At 46.1% G+C, this 19,556-nt stretch overlaps 1 protein-coding gene across 1 annotated transcript in view; it reads left to right on the top strand.

Moving 5' to 3' along the window:
* Positions 1-19,556, top strand: part of LOC119979770 (C-type lectin domain family 4 member A-like) — a 59,942-nt gene that overhangs the window by 33,098 nt on the left and 7,288 nt on the right. The window contains exon 5 of the mRNA XM_038822403.1: positions 15,657-15,808. Coding sequence (XP_038678331.1) covers positions 15,657-15,808 — 152 coding nt within the window. The remainder of the gene's footprint in view (positions 1-15,656; positions 15,809-19,556) is intronic.

Below are 19,556 nucleotides of genomic sequence, written 5' to 3'. Positions count from 1 at the left end.
TAAAGACCTCATTGACCTCTGCCCCCTGCCGCACCACATTCCCATCTCTATCCTTCACTCCACCAATCTCTCTAGCCGCGTCCCGCTTATGCAGCTGGTGCGCCAGCATCCTGCTCGCCTTCTCTCCATACTCATCGACCGCTCCCTGCGCCTTCCTCCACTGTGTCTCCACGTTTCTGGTGGTCACTAAATCAAACTTGGTCTGCAAGCTACGCCGTTCCCCCAGCAATCCCTCCTCCGGGGCCTCCGTGTACCTTCTATCCACACTCAACAGCTCCTCCACCAGTCTCTCCCTCTCCCTCCTCTCTCCCCTCTCCCTTGGGCTCGGATGGAGATCATGAAACCAGCATCATCCCAATTTGGGGCGTACACATTAACCAACACCACCCTCTCCCCCTGCAGCTTACCGCTCACCATCACATATCTGCCGCCACTTTCAGCCACAACCTCAGACGCCTCAAACGCCACCCTCTTCCCCACCAGGATCGCCACCCCCTGTTCTTCGAGTCGAGCCCAGAGTGGAAAACCTGCTCCCCCCACCCCTTCCTCAGACGGACCTAGTCCGCCACCTTCAGGTGGGTCTCCTAGAGCATGGCCACGTCCGCCTTCAGCTCCTTCAGATGCGAAAACACCCGGGCCCGCTTAACCGGCCCATTCAACTCCCTCACGTTCCACGTAATCATCCGGATCAGGGGGCACCCCGCCCCCCCTCCCCCATCGACTAGCCATAACCCATCGACTGCTCGCCCCTGGCCATCACCCATTCGGCCCATTTCCCACGGCGATAGAACCTCATCCCGACCCCCCCCGAACTCCTCCCTGGCCAATCCAGCAGCAACCCGGTATCCCCCCTAGGCTAGGACCCCTCCTAGCCGCGACTCTCCCTCCACTGTACTCCCGTGAGCCAGCTGACTTCTGCTGACCCCGGCAGCTCCTGCTCTAACTCCGACCCCTCCCGATATGAGGTCCCCCCTCCTCCCCTGCATCAGCTCCTGGGCACCGCTTCAGCGCGGGAAACCCGGTCTAATAGCCACGCCCCTCGCCACCAGATCCACCCCCTCGTCCCGCAGCCCGGGAAACCAGAGAAAAGCCCGCGCTTTTACCCTGCCCCACCCCACCAACGCAGCTCCCAAACCGCAGTCCCAACCCAACCACCAACTCCATACAAACAAAGACACAGATCAACCACAAACCCCAGTACCCCCCTTAGAACATGAAACCATAACCCACATCGTCCGAAAGCGAGAGAAAAAACAAAAACAAACAGAATAACCCGCTACAGCATAAACAATGATACATGAATAGAATAGAAAAACTCCCACAGCCCCCAATCTTTAGTTCAAGTCCAGCTTTTCAGCCTGCACAAAGGCCCACGCTTCCTCTGGGAACTCCAAGTAGTGATGCCGGTCCTTGTAGGTGACCCACAGGCAGCAACATGCCCAACTTCACCTGCTTTCCATGGAGCACCGCCTTCGTCCGGTTAAACCCGACTCTCCGCTTGGCCACCTCTGCACTCCAGTCCTGGTAGATACGCACTACCGAATTCTCCCACTTACTGCTCCTCACCTTCTTGGCCCATCGGAGAACACACTCCCGGTCACTGAACCGATGGAACCGCACCAGCACCGCCCGCGGGGGTTCATTCGCCTTAGGCCGCCTGGCCAGCACTCTATGGGCCCCCTCCAGCTCCAGGGGCAGATGGAAGGATCCTGCCCCCACCAGTGAGTTCAACATCGCGGCCACATAGGCCGGCAGGTCCAACCCCTCCAGCCCCTCCTCGAGGCCCAGGATCCGCAGGTTCTTCCTCCGTGACCGAAGCTCCATCTCCTCAAACCGATCTTGCCACTTTTTATGAAGTGCCTCGTGTATCTCCACCTTCCCCACGAGGGCCGAAACCTCCTCCTCGCGCTCAGAGGCCTGCTGCTGCAACTCGAGTATCGCTGCACCCTGGATTGTCTGGGTCTCCAGCAGCTTACTTGTCGTCACCTTCAGAAATTCCAACAACTCCCCTTTCAGCTCCGTGAAATAGCGCAGAAGGGCCGCCTGCTGTTCCTCAGCCCACTGCATCCGCTCCTCAGGGGCTCCACCGGCCGCCATTTTGTCCACCTTCCCCCGCTTTTCCAGTGGAGCTGCTGCCGTTTTTCTCCTCGCCCCACTTCGAGTCCAAACCATAAATCCCGGGAGGTTTTGCTCCAGATCCCTTTATCCACCGGGAATCGTCGAACTAGCGCCGTTTGGGGCCCTTAAAAGAGCCCACAAGTCCTTTTAAAGTGGGAGCTGCCGAACGTGCGGCTTAGCTCCGCATAGCCGCAACCGGAAGTCACCTTGTTTTACCTTTTTAATATACCCCACTGGCTTTTCCTCTTTTAAGGACTATGTCTTCCCAATAATTGTCTTATGCCGCCAATGTTGTGACGTTGTGGATCCAACTTTATTACAATGAAAACATTTAAGTTTTGTTATCTCTCTTCCACCCTCATAAATTTCCTTTATATCCTGAGGCAAAATCTCTTGAATACCTCCAACTATACCTCCTTTTCCTTGATCACCTGTGGATTTTTCATTTCCACAGTTGTTAAAATCGATGTTAAAACCCAAAACATGATATATGAACTTCATCAAAATCATCTGCCATTTCTGGTGCCAGTCTAGCAATTTTAACCCTTTGTTTTTCCACATGAGTTCTCACTACTGCATGAAGTAAATCTTTAAATTCCTCCAGAATAATAATTTCCCTCAGAGCTACGTATCTATCTTTAATGCTTTTAGCCACCTGTCAATTTTTTTGATGGTTTCAAATTCTATATATGTCTGACCTGGTTCTTTCCTTACATTTCAAAACTTCTATCTATAGGTCTCTGGCAGTAGTTCAATGCACTTAAAATGGCTTTTCTTATCTCATCATAATTCCTAGATACCTCCGCTTACAATGATACTCTAGCTACCAATTTTGATTGAATCAACAATACCCACATGCTTTTCAGACCGACTTGGATCATCCCCTTAATTACATCTTCTGTATCCAAAACATAAGGCATTCTTTTGTTTCCTCCCACAAGATGTCCCAGTGTTTGTCGTTCAGCTGCTGTTGTATAAAGAGTCAAAAGTTCTGCTCCTTTCAGCTCACACAAAGGCCTCCTGAAGCCTCTTTACATAGCAGTGTCAATAATTGGATACTTAGAGATAGAGAAATACAGCACAGAACAGGCCCTTCGGCCCACGATGTTGCGCCGAACTTTTGTCCTAGGTTAATCATAGAATTTTGGACAATTTGTCATGGCCAATCCACCCAACCTGCACATCTTTGGACTGTGGGAGGAAACCGGAGTACCCGGAGGAAACCCACGCAGTCACGGGGAGGATGTGCAGACTCCACACAGACAGTGACCCAAGTCGAAATCGAACTTGGGACCCTGGAGCTGTGAAGCAATTGTGCTATCCACAATGCTACCGTGCTGCCCTTAAGAAGTTAACCTACACTCCCTTATTCTACCCTAATCCAAGTACCTATCCAATAGCCGCTTGAAGGTCCATAAATTTTCCGACTCAACTACTACCACAGGCAGTGCATTCCATGCCCCCACTACTCTCTGGGTAAAGAACCTACCTCTGACATCCCCTCTATATCTTCCACCATTTATCTTAAATTTATGTCCCCTTGTAATGGTGTGTTCCACCCGGGGAAAAAGTTTCTGACTGTCTACTCTATCTATTCCCCTGATCATCTTATAAACCTCTATCAAGTCGCCCCTCATCCTTCTCCGTTCTAATGAGAAAAGGCCTAGCACCCTCAATCTTTCCTCGTATGACCTACTCTCCATTCCAGGCAACATCCTGGTAAATCTCCTTTGCACCTTTTCCAAAGCTTCCACATCCTTCCTAAAATGAGGTGACCAGAACTGCACACAGTACTCCAAATGTGGCCTGACCAAGGTTTTGTACAGCTGCATCATCACCTCACGGCTCTTAAATTCAATCCCTCTGCTAATGAACGCTAGCACACCATAGGCCTTCTTCACAGCTCTATCCACTTGAGTGGCAACTTTCAAAGAACAATGAACATAGACCCCAAGATCTCTCTGCTCCTCCACATTGCCAAGAACCCTACCATTAACCCTGTATTCCGCATTCAGATTTGTCCTTCCAAAATGGACAACCTCACACTTGTCAGGGTTAAACTCCATCTGCCACTTCTCAGCCCAGCTCTGCATTCTATCTATGTCTCTTTGAAGCCGACAACAGCCCTCCTCACTATCCACAACTCCACCAATCTTCGTATCATCTGCAAATTTACTGACCCACCCTTCAACTCCCTCATCCAAGTCGTTAATGAAAATCACAAACAGCAGAGGACCCAGAACTGATCCCTGCGGTACGCCACTGATAACTGGGCTCCAGGCTGAATATTTGCCATCCACCACAACTCTCTGTCTTCTATCGGTTAGCCAGTTTGTTATCCAACTGGCCAAATTTCCCACTATCCCATGCCTCCTTACTTTCTGCATAAGCCTACCATGGGGAACCTTATCAAATGCCTTACTAAAATCCATGTACACTACATCCACTGCTTTACCTTCATCCACATGCTTGGTCACCTCCTCAAAGAATTCAATAAGACTTGTAAGGCAAGACCTACCCCTCACAAATCCGTGCTGATTATCCCTGATCAAGCAGTTTCTTTCCAGATGCTCAGAAATCCTATCCCTCAGTACCCTTTCCATTACTTTGCCTACCACCGAAGTAAGACTAACTGGCCTGTAATTCCCAGGGTTATCCCTATTCCCTTTTTTGAACAGGGGCACGACATTCGTCACTCTCCAATCCTCTGGTACCACCCCTGTTGACAGCGAGGACGAAAAGATCATTGCCAACGGCTCTGCAATTTCATTTCTTGCTTCCCAGAGAATCCTTGGATATATCCCGTCAGGCCCGGGGGACTTGTCTATCCTCAAGTTTTTCAAAACGCGCAACACATCTTCCTTCCTGACAAGTATCTCCTCAAGCTTATCAGTCTGCTTCACGCTGTCCTCTCCAACAATATGGCCCCTCTCATTTGTAAATACTGAAGAAAAATACTTGTTCAAGACCTCTCCTATCTCTTCAGACTCAATACACAATCTCCCGCTACTGTCCTTAATCGGACCTACTCTCACTCTAGTCATTCTCATATTTCTCACGTATGTGTAAAAGGCCTTGGGGTTTTCCTTGATCCTACCCGCCAAAGATTTTTCATGCCCTCTCTTAGCTCTCCTAATCCCTTTCTTCAGTTCCCTCCTGGCTATCTTGTATCCCTCCAGCGCACTGTCTGAACCTTGTTTCTTCAGCCTTACATAAGTCTCCTTCTTCCTCTTAACAAGACATTCAACCTCTCTTGTCAACCATGGTTCCCTCACTCGACCATCTCTTCCCTGCCTGACAGGGACATACATATCAAAGACACGCAGTACCTGATCCTTGAACAAGTTCCACATTTCACTTGTGTCCTTCCCTGACAGCCTATGTTCCCAACTTCTGCACTTCAATTCTTGTCTGACAGCATTGTATTTACCCTTCCCCCAATTATAAACCTTGCCCTGTTGCTCGCACCTATCCCTCTCCATTACTAAAGTTAAAGTCACAGAATTGTGGTCACTACCTCCAAAATGCTCCCCCACCAACAAATCTATCACCTGCCCTGGTTCATTACCAAGTACTAAATCCAATATGGCCTCCCCTCTGGTCGGACAATCTACATACTGTGTTAGAAAAGCTTCCTGGACACACTGCACAAACACTACCCCATCCAAACTATTTGATCTAAAGAGTTTCCACTCAATGTTTGGGAAGTTGAAGTCGCCCATGACTACTACCCTGTGACTTCTGCACCTTACCAGAATCTGTTTCCCAATCTGTTCCTCCACATCTCTGCTGCTATTGGGGGGCCTATAGAACACTTAACATAAATGAGACAATAATGAGGAATGTCTCTTAACTCATTACTTAACAGTCTCCCCTTCCTTGGAGAAAAAAAATGATTAGGTGAAAACAAAATTACAAGAAACTCAAAAACACACGCAATTTCCCCCCTTTGTTTAGTTCATTTTTGGAAGAAAAAAGGGAAGAAAAATAACAGTCACAGAAACAGGCGCTCTTCATTAACAATATCCAAAAGTTTCTGTGTACTAGCCCCTCTTTTTGTAAAACAGTCTGACAATTGATTGCTACTGTCGACCCATTTAATTTTTGCTATTTCCCCTCTGTCCAACATCTGCTTCAAACTTGTGATGTCTATCCTCAACCTTTTTTCATTGACACTTTTCGTAGAGTGCACATTTTCCCACAGGGATTTATTGTCAATGTGACATTCAATAGGTATATTTCCCAAAATCCCATTATCCCAAAATTTCTGTCAATATCTGAGATATATATAAAAGGCCATAACCACCGCCTCTACAAGGCTTAACGTCTCAGCAGCCAAAGTGCTTTTGACCACTCTCCTTATTTTCTTTGTTTCGCACACAAGAGGGCAACATTTACCATTGTTCCCTAAAACCTCCTGCGCTTGAAACCCCATACATAAATTTGCATAGGACGCATCACTATAAACTGTTTCAAGTGCCTAAGGTCACCGAAAACCGGGAACCTCAAAACACACTCCTGCATTTTTAGTTTGACCGGCGCTTTATTTGCTCTTATTATGTCTTCCACTTTGGGATCATTCATTTTTGTACTAAACTCTAAGACATCAAAACTCACGTCCGGTCTTGTCCATCTACCTAACCAATTCAGTTGCCCAATTAAACAGTTGCTCATTTTCCATCTTTGAAACCACTGCCTCTTTTTGTGAAACCCAGCCACGACTAATTGCGATTGGGCTGATGCTTTCCAAATAAGATTGCTGAGGTAAAGTTGCCCCTAACTTAGTCTGTCTGATTTCCAGTCCAATATATTTAAATGCACCGGAAGCCTGACTTCCAGCCCTGAATTCTTTCCTCAAACCAGAGATTACAGTAGCTTCTAAATCACTAGCCCCACCCCACAAAAAATCAACGACATGCATCATAAAGATGCCAGAAAGATTTCCTTTATAGTGCCAGTAAAACATTGCCGGATCTGCTTTCAACTGGCAACAGCCTAACATAGAACATAGAACATTACAGCGCAGTACAGGCCCTTTGGCCCTCGATGTTGTGCCGTCCTGTGAAACCCCTCTAAAGTCCCTCTACACTATTCCCTTATCGTCCATATGCCTATCCAATGACCATTTGAATGCGTTTAGTGTTGGCAAGTCCACTACTGTTGCAGGCAGGACATTCCACGCCCTTACTACTCTCTGAGTAAAGAACCTACCTCTGACATCTGTCCTATATCTATCTCCCCTCAATTTAAAGCTATGTCCCCTTGTGCTGGACATCACCATCCGAGGAAAAAGGCTCTCAATGTCCACCTTATCTAATCCTCTGATCATCTTGTATGCCTCAATTAAGTCACCTCTTAACCTCCTTCTCTCTAACGAAAACAGCCTCAAGTCCTTCAGCCTTTCCTCATATGATCTTCCCTCCATACCAGGCAACATTCTTGTAAATCTCCTCTGCACCCTTTCCAATGCTTCCACATCCTCCCTATAATGTGGCGACCAGAACTGCACGCAAAACTCCAAATGCGGCCACACCAGAGTTTTGTACAACTGCAACATGACCTCATGGCTCCGAAACTCAATTCTTCTACCAATAAAAGCTAACACACCGTACGCCTTCTTAACAACCCTCTCAACCTGGGTGGCAACTTTCAGGGATCTATGGACATGGACACCGAGATCTCTCTGCTCGTCCACACTACCAAGAATCTTACCATTAGCCCAGTACTCTGCATTTCTGTTATTCCTTCCAAAATGAATCACCTCACACTTTTCTGCATTAAACTCCATTTGCCACCTGTCAGCCCAGCTCTGCAGCTTATCTATGTCTCTCTGTAACATAGAAAGATACAGCACAGAACAGGCCCTTCGGCCCACGATGTTGTGCCGAACCTTTGTCCTAGATTAATCATAGATTATCATAGAATTTACACTGCAGAAGGCCATTCGGCCCATCGAGTCTGCACCGCCTCTTGGAAAGAGCACCCTACCCGAAGTCAACACCTCCACCCTATCCCCATAACCCAGTAACCCCACCCAACACTAAGGGCAATTTTGGACACTAAGGGCAATTTATCATATCCAATCCACCTAACCTGCACATCTTTGGACTGTGAGAGGAAACCGGAGCACCCGGAGGAAACCCATGCACACATGGGGGAGGATGTGCAGACTCCACACAGACAGTGACCCAAGCCAGAATCGAACCTGGGACCCTGGAGCTGTGAAGCAATTGTGCTATCCACAATGCTGCCATGCTGCCCTTGAGAACAAATTAATCTACACTCCATTATTCTACCATAATCCATGTACCTATCCAGTAGCCGCTTGAAGGTCCCTAACGTTTCCGACTCAACTACTTCCACAGGCAGTGCATTCCATGCCCCCACTGCTCTCTGGGTAAAGAACCTACCTCGGACATCCCCCTATATCTTCCACCATTCACCTTAAATTTATGTTCCCTTGTAATGGTCTGACCTTACCGAAAAATAACAGACTCTAGACGCATCATTTAATCCAAATACACATTTGGTCAACTTCCAGAGTACCCCTTCTGTGTTAGCTGCCTCTTTAGGAGGATGGAGAAAAATGCAGCTTTTATATCTATAGAGTTGCATTCCCATGCCTTTGTGGCTAATAGAGCCAAGAAAATCTTTAAAATAACCTTTCCTGCTGTAGGTGAATCTACCCTTAAATCCTGATCATCTAAGGTTTCTTCAAATCCCCTTGCCACAAGCCTGGCCTTTGCCTTGTAGGTTCCATCCGGAAGAATCTTTTCCATGCAAATCCATCTGTGGGATAGAGCTCTTTGTCCCCTATCCAGTACTTTCGTGTATACCCCAAATTCACTCCAAGTATGCAGTTCTTGCTGTTTGGCATCTTTGATAACTTTTTCATCTAATTTATTGGAAACCACCAAAATCTCACGTGCATGTAGGCTTCTACTCTTATTAGTATTCGTAGTCTTACTCATGTTCCGAGATCTTGATAATCTCCGTCCACTCTCTACTGCTTGATCTTTCCCTTCTGCTGTGGATGTTCTTTCAAAAGTTCTCGACCTTTTCCTGCAGACCTGTTCACTCCAGTGTACTATCTGAACTGGCACTGCGCTTTTGTGCCCTCCATTTTTGAACTTTGTGTTCCCAATCCATTGTCTTAACTCCCTCCTCTGAATGCTGTGCATTCAATCAATGTTTATACTTTCCAGTGGCCTTCCCTGCTCTACTAATAACAGTTGCATCCTTCCATTGACTAGACCCTTCAGGCAAGTATGTCACTTTTGTTCCAACTTTTGGCAGTTGTCCTTTTGGAAAAATGGCCTGTTCTAATTCATCAGAAGTGTGTTCCTCTACAGAAACCCTGTCTATATCAGTTAACTGGTCCTCATAGTTCTGTACCAGATGACCCTGGTTCCTCGTCATGTCTGTCTGCTCTGTCTAAATTTGAAAATTTGTAATCTGTACCCATTACCCTTGATGAATGTACCCTAACAGTTTGATTGCCATGTTGCAAAATAATTGTTTTGCCATCTATGCCTATGATCTTCCCTGTACCTTTTCATTCATTAAAATCATCTCTTATAGTATGCTATGTCTCCTTGCTGAAAAACGGTATTTGATGGCCGTACATTATGCATTAAAGCTCTGCGAATTCTTTCAGAGACTTCTGCTTCCAAAAAGCTTTTCTACTGCTATGTAAGGCATTTAAATGCTGAACAAAGGCAGAGCTAATTGTAGTCCCTTCCCAAGCTGGAGTCTGGTCATTCAAAATGGATGGAATTTTAGGATTTCTACCAAACCATTGATAGTGACTATAGCCCCAACTATCTGCAATGTATTCTTTGCATGTACCGCCCATGCTAAAGCTGAATTTAACTTGCAGTTTGTTCTATCTGCCAAAATTTTCTGGGACATGTCATCTATTACTGCATGGTTTCTTTCACACACACCATTACTAAATGGGCTTTCTGCAGCCGTATTCATCACTGTGATATTCACATTTTCACACATATCCCTAAACTCATCATTAGCAAATTCTCCCACATTGTCCATAAGGAATTTTGCCGGTGGGTCCATTCCTGTCCCTATCCATTTTTCCACGATTTCTTTTCTTTACTTCGTGTAATCGTTGATTGACTAAATCTGGTTGCTAAATCTACAAATGAAAAATAAATATATTATTGGCTTTATCCCAGGTCTTAAGGTCCATGGCCACAATGTCGTTATAGGGTTACTATCGGCCGTGCTGGTGTCCTTCTGTACTCCCTAAAAACTTCACAGCGATAACTAACCTGTTCTATCAGCTTAGTATACTCTTCATCCCTTATCCCTGCATCCTTTAATCAATTTTTCAGCCTCCGAGGAGACGGATGCACAAATTGCCTATGCAGTTTTAATACAACAAGCTTTTTATTTGCTAAAGTCCCATTTTAAACTGCCATTAATACATCTTTAACAACTGTACTTGAAATATTATTTGTCAGTAATGGAATACAATAGTGTCCCGACTGTGTACACTGCAAGTCCACCGTCTTTCCAAAAAACTGTTGCCTTATCCTGTTCCATATCCAGTTTCATGTGTGCTTTCTTCATCGACGGTCTACTCAGAAGCAAAGGTATCTCACTTGATACAACATCTGTGCTAATAAAATGATTCACTCCGGCAATTTTGCAAGGGATCACCACTCTTTTCAGCAACTTCAGAGTATTATCAACTCCAAACCTGAAACTTGTGGAACTTTCAAGTTCCTTAACCTTGTTACAATTTTCAGCATTCAAGGAGTCCAGGTAACATTTTAACCAGTCAATTCCACATACAGTAGATGTGCAGCCACTGTCCAATACAGCACAATTGAAGGATTCTGCAACCTACACCCTCAATTACTGGGGTAAAACTGTTGATTAATAGGACATTGCCTTTTTTCTGGTCACTATCTTTTTCCTTTTCTGACTCTTCCGTGTCATGCGTCACTTCAAGCACTATTATAACGTGTTGGACAGTTGAAAGCATAATGGTATTGAGAGTCACATTGAAAACACGGGTTTATTATACCCCATGCATTTCTGGGTTTCATCTTCCTATTGTAGGTTCCAACTGGGTTGCTGCCTTCATAATTTCCACGTCCTGATCTCCTTCTATAGTCTTGGAACCTGTTCATAGCTGCACAATTTCGCCATCCTGTTAGTAATGTATCTTCCATATTCTACCTTATTGCAGGCTGACCTATTTGGGTCATTAGAGCCATCGGAATCGAATATTTCCCCAGAAACTTTTTTTAAAGCTTTTGTCATCTGTTCGAATACGGTATCCTTATCCGCAAACTGAACTCCTGTCAAAACCAGGAGCCTATCCATGTTGGACACTCTAGCACAGTCAAGTTATTTAAAGGCCAACACAGACTGTGGAAATTCCAGGCTGTGTTTCTGCAGCCTTTTCTCTCGTCTGCCAAATTCCATTATATAGTCTTCCATGGATAAATCCTCTATTACCCGGAACCTTTCAAAATCCGACTATGCTTCATACGCACTTAACAAGTCATCCTTTTTATAAATCTTATCCATATAACGTAATAGAGTCTCCAAACCTTCCTCTGAATTTAACTTTTCCAATTACAGCTGAGAAAACACTTTGCTTCGGATTTTGTCATAAGATAGAGAAAGAGCCAATGCCATACCTTGTTTTCTCTTTCCCAAAGCAGTTACCTTAGTCCACATAACTACTGCACTTCTCCATTGGTTGTACAATCCCCTTTCAGAAAATAAGGGGGGGCGGGGGGGGGGGGGGGGAATAGTCATATCCGGACATCTTTATCCTAGTTCAGCCATATATCTTTTTTTTTTCATTCTCACTCACTCATTGGTTTGGTCTGGAAAAGTTGTATCTTTCAACCCTTCACATTTGCACAGCAACCATCCTCTGCTCCCATTTGTTAGACGTTTAGCTGCTGTTGTATAAAGAGTCAAAGATTCTGCTCCTCTTCACAAACACCTTTAATTTACGATAACAGACTCTGCACAAACTCTAACATCACATCACCTGACACAAAGGCCACCTAAAGCCCCTTTACATATCAGTGTCAATTATTGGATACTCAACATAAATGAGACAACTAATTGGAATGTCTCTTAACCCATTACTTAACACCCAGGACCCATTTCACCAGGACCAAACGCATAAACTATCTACACCCCAGTTTTCCTTTAAAAGTAAATAATATTCCATTAGCTACCTAGCTGTACATAAATAAATGGTTCTCCAATCTATTAACAGCTTCAGCTGCAAAATCAGTGATTACCTCACTTTTATGACCCCCTTAATCACAGTTTCAGCAGCCATAGTGTCTGCATGCATGTTGACCCAGGTTTTATGAAAATTACTGTAAAAAGAAAATAACCATTTTTTAAACATCGCTCACACCATGCTGTACTCGAGCAGGCTACACAGCTTGTTCTGAGCTCATCAAATATGTGCATCACAAGGACACACACATCTCCATACACTCATATTGGAACATAGGATATAGTAACAGAAGTGGGCCATTCAGCCTCTCGAGTCTGTCCCACCATTCAGTGAGATCATGGCTGATCTGTAACCTAACTCCATATACCTGCCTTTGACCCATATCCCTTAATATCTTTGCTTAACAAAATTATCTAACTCAGATTTAAAATCAGCAACTAATCTTGCTTCAACTGCTGTGTGTGGGAGAGAGTTCCAAACCTTTGCCACCCTTTGAGTGAAGACGTTCTTCCCAATATCTCTCCTGAACAGTCTGGCCCTAATATTTAGACTCTGCCCCATAGTTTTAGAATCTCTAGCCAGTGAAGATAGTTTATCTTTATCTACCATGTCTTTCCCTGTCTTGAATACTTTGATCAGATCACTCCTTTGCCTTCAAATTCAAACGAAAACAGGTCTAATTTGAGTAATCTCTCCTCGTAACTCAACACCCTGTAACCCAGGTACCATTAAAAAAAAAACATTTCATTAAGGCACTTGTGATTTTTCTTTTAACAACAATTTCAAATGTAAGCATAACACAGTAAATAACCCCCCCCCCCCCCCCCCCAGCCAACATGGCTTACACACACAGTTCCCCAGTCCCTCCTCCTCCACTCACTGATCATGCCTAAACTATCTCCCCCTACCCTCCTTCCCCCACCGCCCCCTCCCTTATTGTATCTGCTAACTCAGTTATCATTGTTGTAAACATATGTTGCACTCCCTCCAAGGCCAAAATAGGGCTGGTTTAGCTCAGTGGGCTAGACAGCTGGTTTGTGATGCAGAACGAGGCCAGCAGCGTGGGTTCAATTCCCATACCAGCTGAGAATTCTGAATTCGCCCTCTGTGTACCTGAACAGGAGCCGGAATGTGGCGACAAGGGGCTTTTCACAGTAATTTCATTGCAGTGTTAATGTAAGCCTACTTGTGACAATAAAAGGCTATTTATTTATTATTCTTCCGAAGGTGTGGTGCCCAGAACTGCTCACAGTGACTCCAAGTGGGGTCTAACCAGGATATTGTATAGTTGCAGCATAACCCTGTGTCTTTATATTCCAGTCCTGTGCACACATTCACATACTGGCACACTCACACAAACTCTCTTTCTAACTAAAATACACACAGTCTCTCTTTATTTATCTTTTAATTTTTCCAATTAAGGGGCAATTTAGCATGGCCAATCCACCTGACCTGCACACCTTTCAGTTGTGGGGTGAGACCCATGCAGACATGGGGCAAATGTGCAAACTTGACACGGACAGTGACCCAGGGCCAGGATTGAACCTGGGTCCTCAGCGCCATGAGGCAGCAGTGCACACCACTGCGCTAACGTGCCGCGCTCTCTTTCTCTTTCTTAATCTCTCTCTTAATCTAATCTCTTGCAAAAGCTCTCTTGTCACTCTTGCACACAATCACTCTCACACACTGCCTCTCAAACACTCTATCTTGTACTCACACTTTCACACTGCCTCTCACACACAGTCCCTCTCTCATACTCTCACACTCGCTCTCTGTCACCCTCTCATACACTCTCTCACACTCTCTTTCTCACATGCTCTCTCTCACACATGTTCACACATGCACTCTTTAACACATGCATTCTCTCATATGCTACCTCTCACACGTGATCTCACATATGCTCTCTCACGCACTCTCTCACGGGCTCTCTCTGACGGGCTGTTTCTCACGCCCTCTCTCACACCCGCTCTATCATACTCTGTCTTTCTCATACTCTCACAGACACTCGCACACACACTCACATACACTTTCACATACACGCTCACGCTTACACTCAATGCCATACACTTGTTCCCTCACACTCACTCTCACTCACACTCTCTTACATAGAACATAGAACATACAGTGCTGCAGGAGGCCATTCAGCCCGTCGAGTCTTAAGCCGTCATTTCCACCCAATTCCCATAACCCAATAACCCCTCCCACGCAGACACAGGGAGAACATGCAGACTCCTCACAGACAGTGACCCAGCGGGGAATCGAACCTGGGACTCTGGCGCTGTGAAGCCACAGTGCTAACCACTGCTGCCCACGCACTCTCTCGTGCAGGCTCTCACTCACTCTCACACACTCTCCCTCACACATGCTCTCCCTCCCACTCTCTACCACTCTCTCACACTATCTCCGATCTCTCTATCGCACACAATCTCTCATTCGCACACAATCTTCTCATTCGCACCACGATCCTCTCTTTGCACTCGATCTCTCTCTCGCAGACAATCTATCTCTCGCACAGATCCTTCACACGCCCACAATTTCTTTCTCACACACACGATCGCTCTCACGCACACATGATCGGTCACAGTCTCCCACACTCTCCCATCGCCCACACTCTCCTCGCCCATAATCTCCTCGCCCATAATCTCCTCGCCCACACTCCCACTCTCCCTCGCCCACACTCCCTCGCCCACACTCCCTCGCCCACACTCTCCCTCGCCCACACTCCCTCGCCCACACTCCCTCGCCCACACTCCCTCGCCCACACTCCCTCGCCCACACTCCCTCGCCCACACTCCCTCGCCCACACTCCCTCGCCCACACTCTCCCTCGCCCACACTCTCCCTCGCCCACACTCTCCCTCGACCACACTCTCCTCGACCACACTCTCCCTCGCCCACACTCTCCCTCGACCACACTCTCCCTCGCCCACACTCTCCCTCGCCCACACTCTCCCTCGCCCACACTCTCCCTCGCCCACACTCTCCCTCGCCCACACTCTCCCTCGCCCACACTCTCCCTCGACCACACTCTCCCTCGACCACACTCTCCCTCGCCCACACTCTCCCTCGCCCACACTCTCCCTCGCCCACACTCTCCCTCGCCCACACTCTCTCTCGCCCACACTCTCTCTCGTCTCGCCTACATACACACTAAGATTGTGCACCATTAGTTGGTCATTGATGAAGGGTGGTTAGTTTTGGTGTGGCGATGATATGTTTACCTCCATTTAAAACTGATAATGTCTGTCCCTTCACCTCATCATGTCTTGTTTCAGTATACATTCTCTCTCTGCCACCCTCAGACTGTACAAGTGACCTGTGCCACAAATACTGGACTCCTTACAAGGGCCATTGCTACTACTTCTCAAGGAGTATCCTGGGTTGGGAGGAGAGTCGACAGAACTGTATCCTACAGGGCTCCGAGCTCTTGGTGATTCACAGTGAGGAGGAACAGGTAAGCAAATTCTCACCCTGTGCTGTACTGTCCTGGGAGAATTTCATGGGGACAGTATAGAGGGAGCTTTACTCTGAATCCAACCCCGTGCTGTACCTGTCCTGGGTGTTTGGATGGGGACAGTGTAGAGGGAGCTTTAATCTGTATCTAACTGCGTGAACAAAGAACAATACAACACAGGAACAAGCCCTTCGGCCCCCTAAGCCTCTACCGGTCATGATACCAACCTTTGCCAAAACCCTCAGCACTGCCTTGTGTCGTATCCCTCTATACCCATCCTATCCATGTATTTGTCAAGATGCCTTTTGAAGGCCGTTAATGTATCTGCTTTCACAACCTCCCCTGGCAACGCGTTCCAGGCACTCGCCACTCTCTGTGTAAAAAAACCTGCCTCGCACATCTCCTCTAAACGTTGCCCCACGAACCTTCAACCTTTTCCCCCTGATGATTGACCCCTCCACCATGGGAAAGAGTGCCTGCTAATCCACTCTATCCATTCCCCTTATAATCTTCTAGATCTCTGTCAGGTCACCCTCAACCTCCGTCGTTCTAATGAAAACAGTCCGTGTCTATTTAGCCTCTTCGCATAGCTAATACCCTCCAAACCAGGCAACATCCTGGCAAACCTCCTTTGAACCCTCTCCAAAGCCTCCACAGCCTTCTGGTAGTGTGGCGACCAGAATTGTGCGCAATATTCCAAGCGCGGCCGTACCAAGGTTCTATACAACTGCAGCATAACTTGCCAGTTTTTATACTCGATGCCCTGTCCAATGAAGGCAAGTATTCCGTATGCTTTCTTGACTACCTTGCCACATGTGTTGCCACTTTCAAAGATATGTGGGCCTGTATGTCCAGATCTCTCTCACATTCTATTTCCGAAGAGTTTTGCCATTTACGGTATATTTCCCCTCTGTGTTAGACCTACCAAAATGAATTACCTGTTTATACTGTACCTGTTTTGGAAATCCCTGTGTATCAGTACTTTAAAGAGTGAACGTTTTTGGTTAGCTTGTTGATCAAGCGGGGCTGCTTGTCCTGGATGGTGTTGAGCTTCTCGAGTTTTCTTGGGGGCTGCCCTCCTCCAGACAAGTGGGGAGTATCCCATCACACTCCTGACTTGTGCCTTGCAGATGGTGGACAGGTTTTGTGGGAACTCAGGATGTCATTTAGTGTCCTCCGGTTTAGCTCAGTTGGTCGGACGGCTGGTTTGTGATTCAGAGCAAGGCTAACATAGTGGGCTCAATTCCTGTGCTGGCTGACGTTATTCATGAAGCCCCTGCCTTCTCAACCTTGCCCCTCACCTGAGGTGTGATCCTCAGGTTAAAATCACCACCAGTCAGCTCTCCTCCTCAAAGCGGAAAGCAGTCCTGTGGCTGGTTTAGCACAGGGCTAAATCGCTGACTTTGAAAGCAGACCAAGGCAGGCCAGCAGCACGGTTTCAATTCCCGTACCAGCCTCCCCGAATAGGTGCCGGAATGTGGCGACTAGGGGCTTTTCACAGTAAACTTCATTTGATGCCTACTTGTGACAGTAAGCAATTTTCATTTCATTTCATTTCATTTGGGACTCTGGTTTTTACTCTTCTGAGAATTCCAAGCCTCCGACCTGCTGGGTAGCCACAGTATTTATATGGCTGGTTCCAGATCAGTTCCTGGTCAATGGATGTTGATAGTGGGGGGATTCAGTGATGGATAAAAGCAAATTACTGCAGATGCTAGATTCTGAATTCAGTGATGGTATGCCATTAAATGTCAAATGCGGAGATGGTTAGATTCTCTCTATCCAGTTGGTCCCAGTTCACTTTCTGGTTGATGGTAACCCCCCAGGGTGTTGATAATTGCTTGGGGGGTGACGAACGAGTGCTCAGCAAAAGTATCTACCAATGAAGAGGAAGGACTGTAATAAAAAGAATAATCAGCTAGAGATATCTAAGGAAATAAAGGGGGGATATCAATTGAAAGAAAATGCATAGAAAGTGGCAAAGATTAGTTGGAACTACAGCATTTGGAAATCTTTAAAAGTCAACAGAAACAAAAAAAAGCTATAAAGAAAAGTAAGATAGCTGATGAGAGTAAACTAGCTCAGAATATAAAATCAGATAGCGAAGGGTTCGACAACTATATGAAAAGAAAAAGAGTGGCTAAGGTCAACATTGGTCCTTTAGAGATGAGAAGGGGGAGTTAATAATGGGAAATGAGGAAATAGCTGAGGCATTGAAACAGGTATTTTGATTTGGTCTTCACAGTGAAAGACACAAATAACATGCCAATAATTGATGCCAAGGGGCTTTGGCAGGTAAGGACCAAGACATGATCATTATCACTCAGGAGGTATATTGGGCACGTTAATGGGGCTAAAGGTAGACAAGTCTCCTGGCCCTGATGGGATGCATCCCAGGGCATTAAAAGAGGTGGCGGGGGAAATAGTATGCACTCTGTAATTTACCAAAATTCGCTGGACTCTGGGTGGTTCTGGCAGATTGGAAAAGAGCAAATGTGATGCCACTGTTTAAAAAAGGAGGTAACAAAGGGTGGGTAACTATAGACTAGTTAGCATAACTTCTGTAGTGGGAATATGCTTAAATCTATCATCGAGGAAGAAATAGCTAGACAACTGGATAGAAATTGTCCAATTGGGCAGACACAGCCTGGGTTCATGAAAGGCAGGTTATGTTTAACTAATTTACTGGAATTCTTTGAGGACATTACGAGTGCAGTGGACGGGGAACCGGTGCATGTGGTTTATCTAGATTTCCAGAAGGCATTTGACAAGGTGCCGCACAAAAGGCTGCTGCATAAGTTAAGGGTGCACGGCATTATGGGTAATGTATCAGCATGGATAGTGGATTGGTTAACCGACAGAAAGCAGAGTGAGGATTAATGGGTGTTTTTCTGGTTGGCGATCAGTGACTAGTGGTGCCCTCAGGAATCAGTGTTGTGGCTGCAATTGTTTACAATTTACATAGATGATTTGGAGTTGGGGGACTGAGTGTAATGTGTCAAAGTTCGCAGATGACAGTAAGATGTGGTGGAGTAAAGTGTGCAGAAGACAAGTCTGCAGAGGGATGTAGATAGTTCAAGTGAGTGGGCAAGGGTCTGGCAGATGGAGTACAATGTTGGTAAATGTGAGGTCACCCATTTGTGAGGAATAACAGCAAATTGGACTGTTATTTAAATGGTAAAAAATTGCAGCATGCTACTGCGCAGAGGGACCTGGGCGTCCTTGTGCATGAATTGCAAAAAGCTGGTTTGCAGGTGCAGCATGTAATTAAGAAGGTAAATGGAATTTTGACGTTCATTACGAGAGAGATGGAGTTTAAAAACAGGAGGCTATGTTGCAGCTGGTGAGGCACATCTGAGTACGGTGTACAGTTTTGATCTCCTTACTTGAGAAAGGATCTACTGGCAGTGGACAGGGTGTAGAAAAAGTTCACTTGGTTGATTCCGGAGTTGAGAGGATTAGCTTATGAGAAGAGACTAAGTAGACAGGGACTATACTCATTTGAATTTATATAATCATAATAATCTTTATTAGTGTCAAAAGTTTGGCTTTAAACACTGCAACAAGTTACTAGGAAAAGCCCCGAGTCGCCACTCTCCGCCGCCTGTTCAGGTACACAGAGGGAGAATTCAGAATGTCCAATTCACCTAACAAGCTCGTCTTTCGGGACTTGTGGGACTCCGGAGCACCCGGAGGAAACCCACCCAGACACAGGGAGAATATGCGGACTTCGCACAGACAGTGAACC

The sequence above is a fragment of the Scyliorhinus canicula genome, chromosome 16 (assembly GCF_902713615.1).
Source record: "Scyliorhinus canicula chromosome 16, sScyCan1.1, whole genome shotgun sequence".
NCBI lineage: Eukaryota > Metazoa > Chordata > Chondrichthyes > Carcharhiniformes > Scyliorhinidae > Scyliorhinus > Scyliorhinus canicula.
This window is presented reverse-complemented; position numbering and strand designations above follow the sequence as displayed.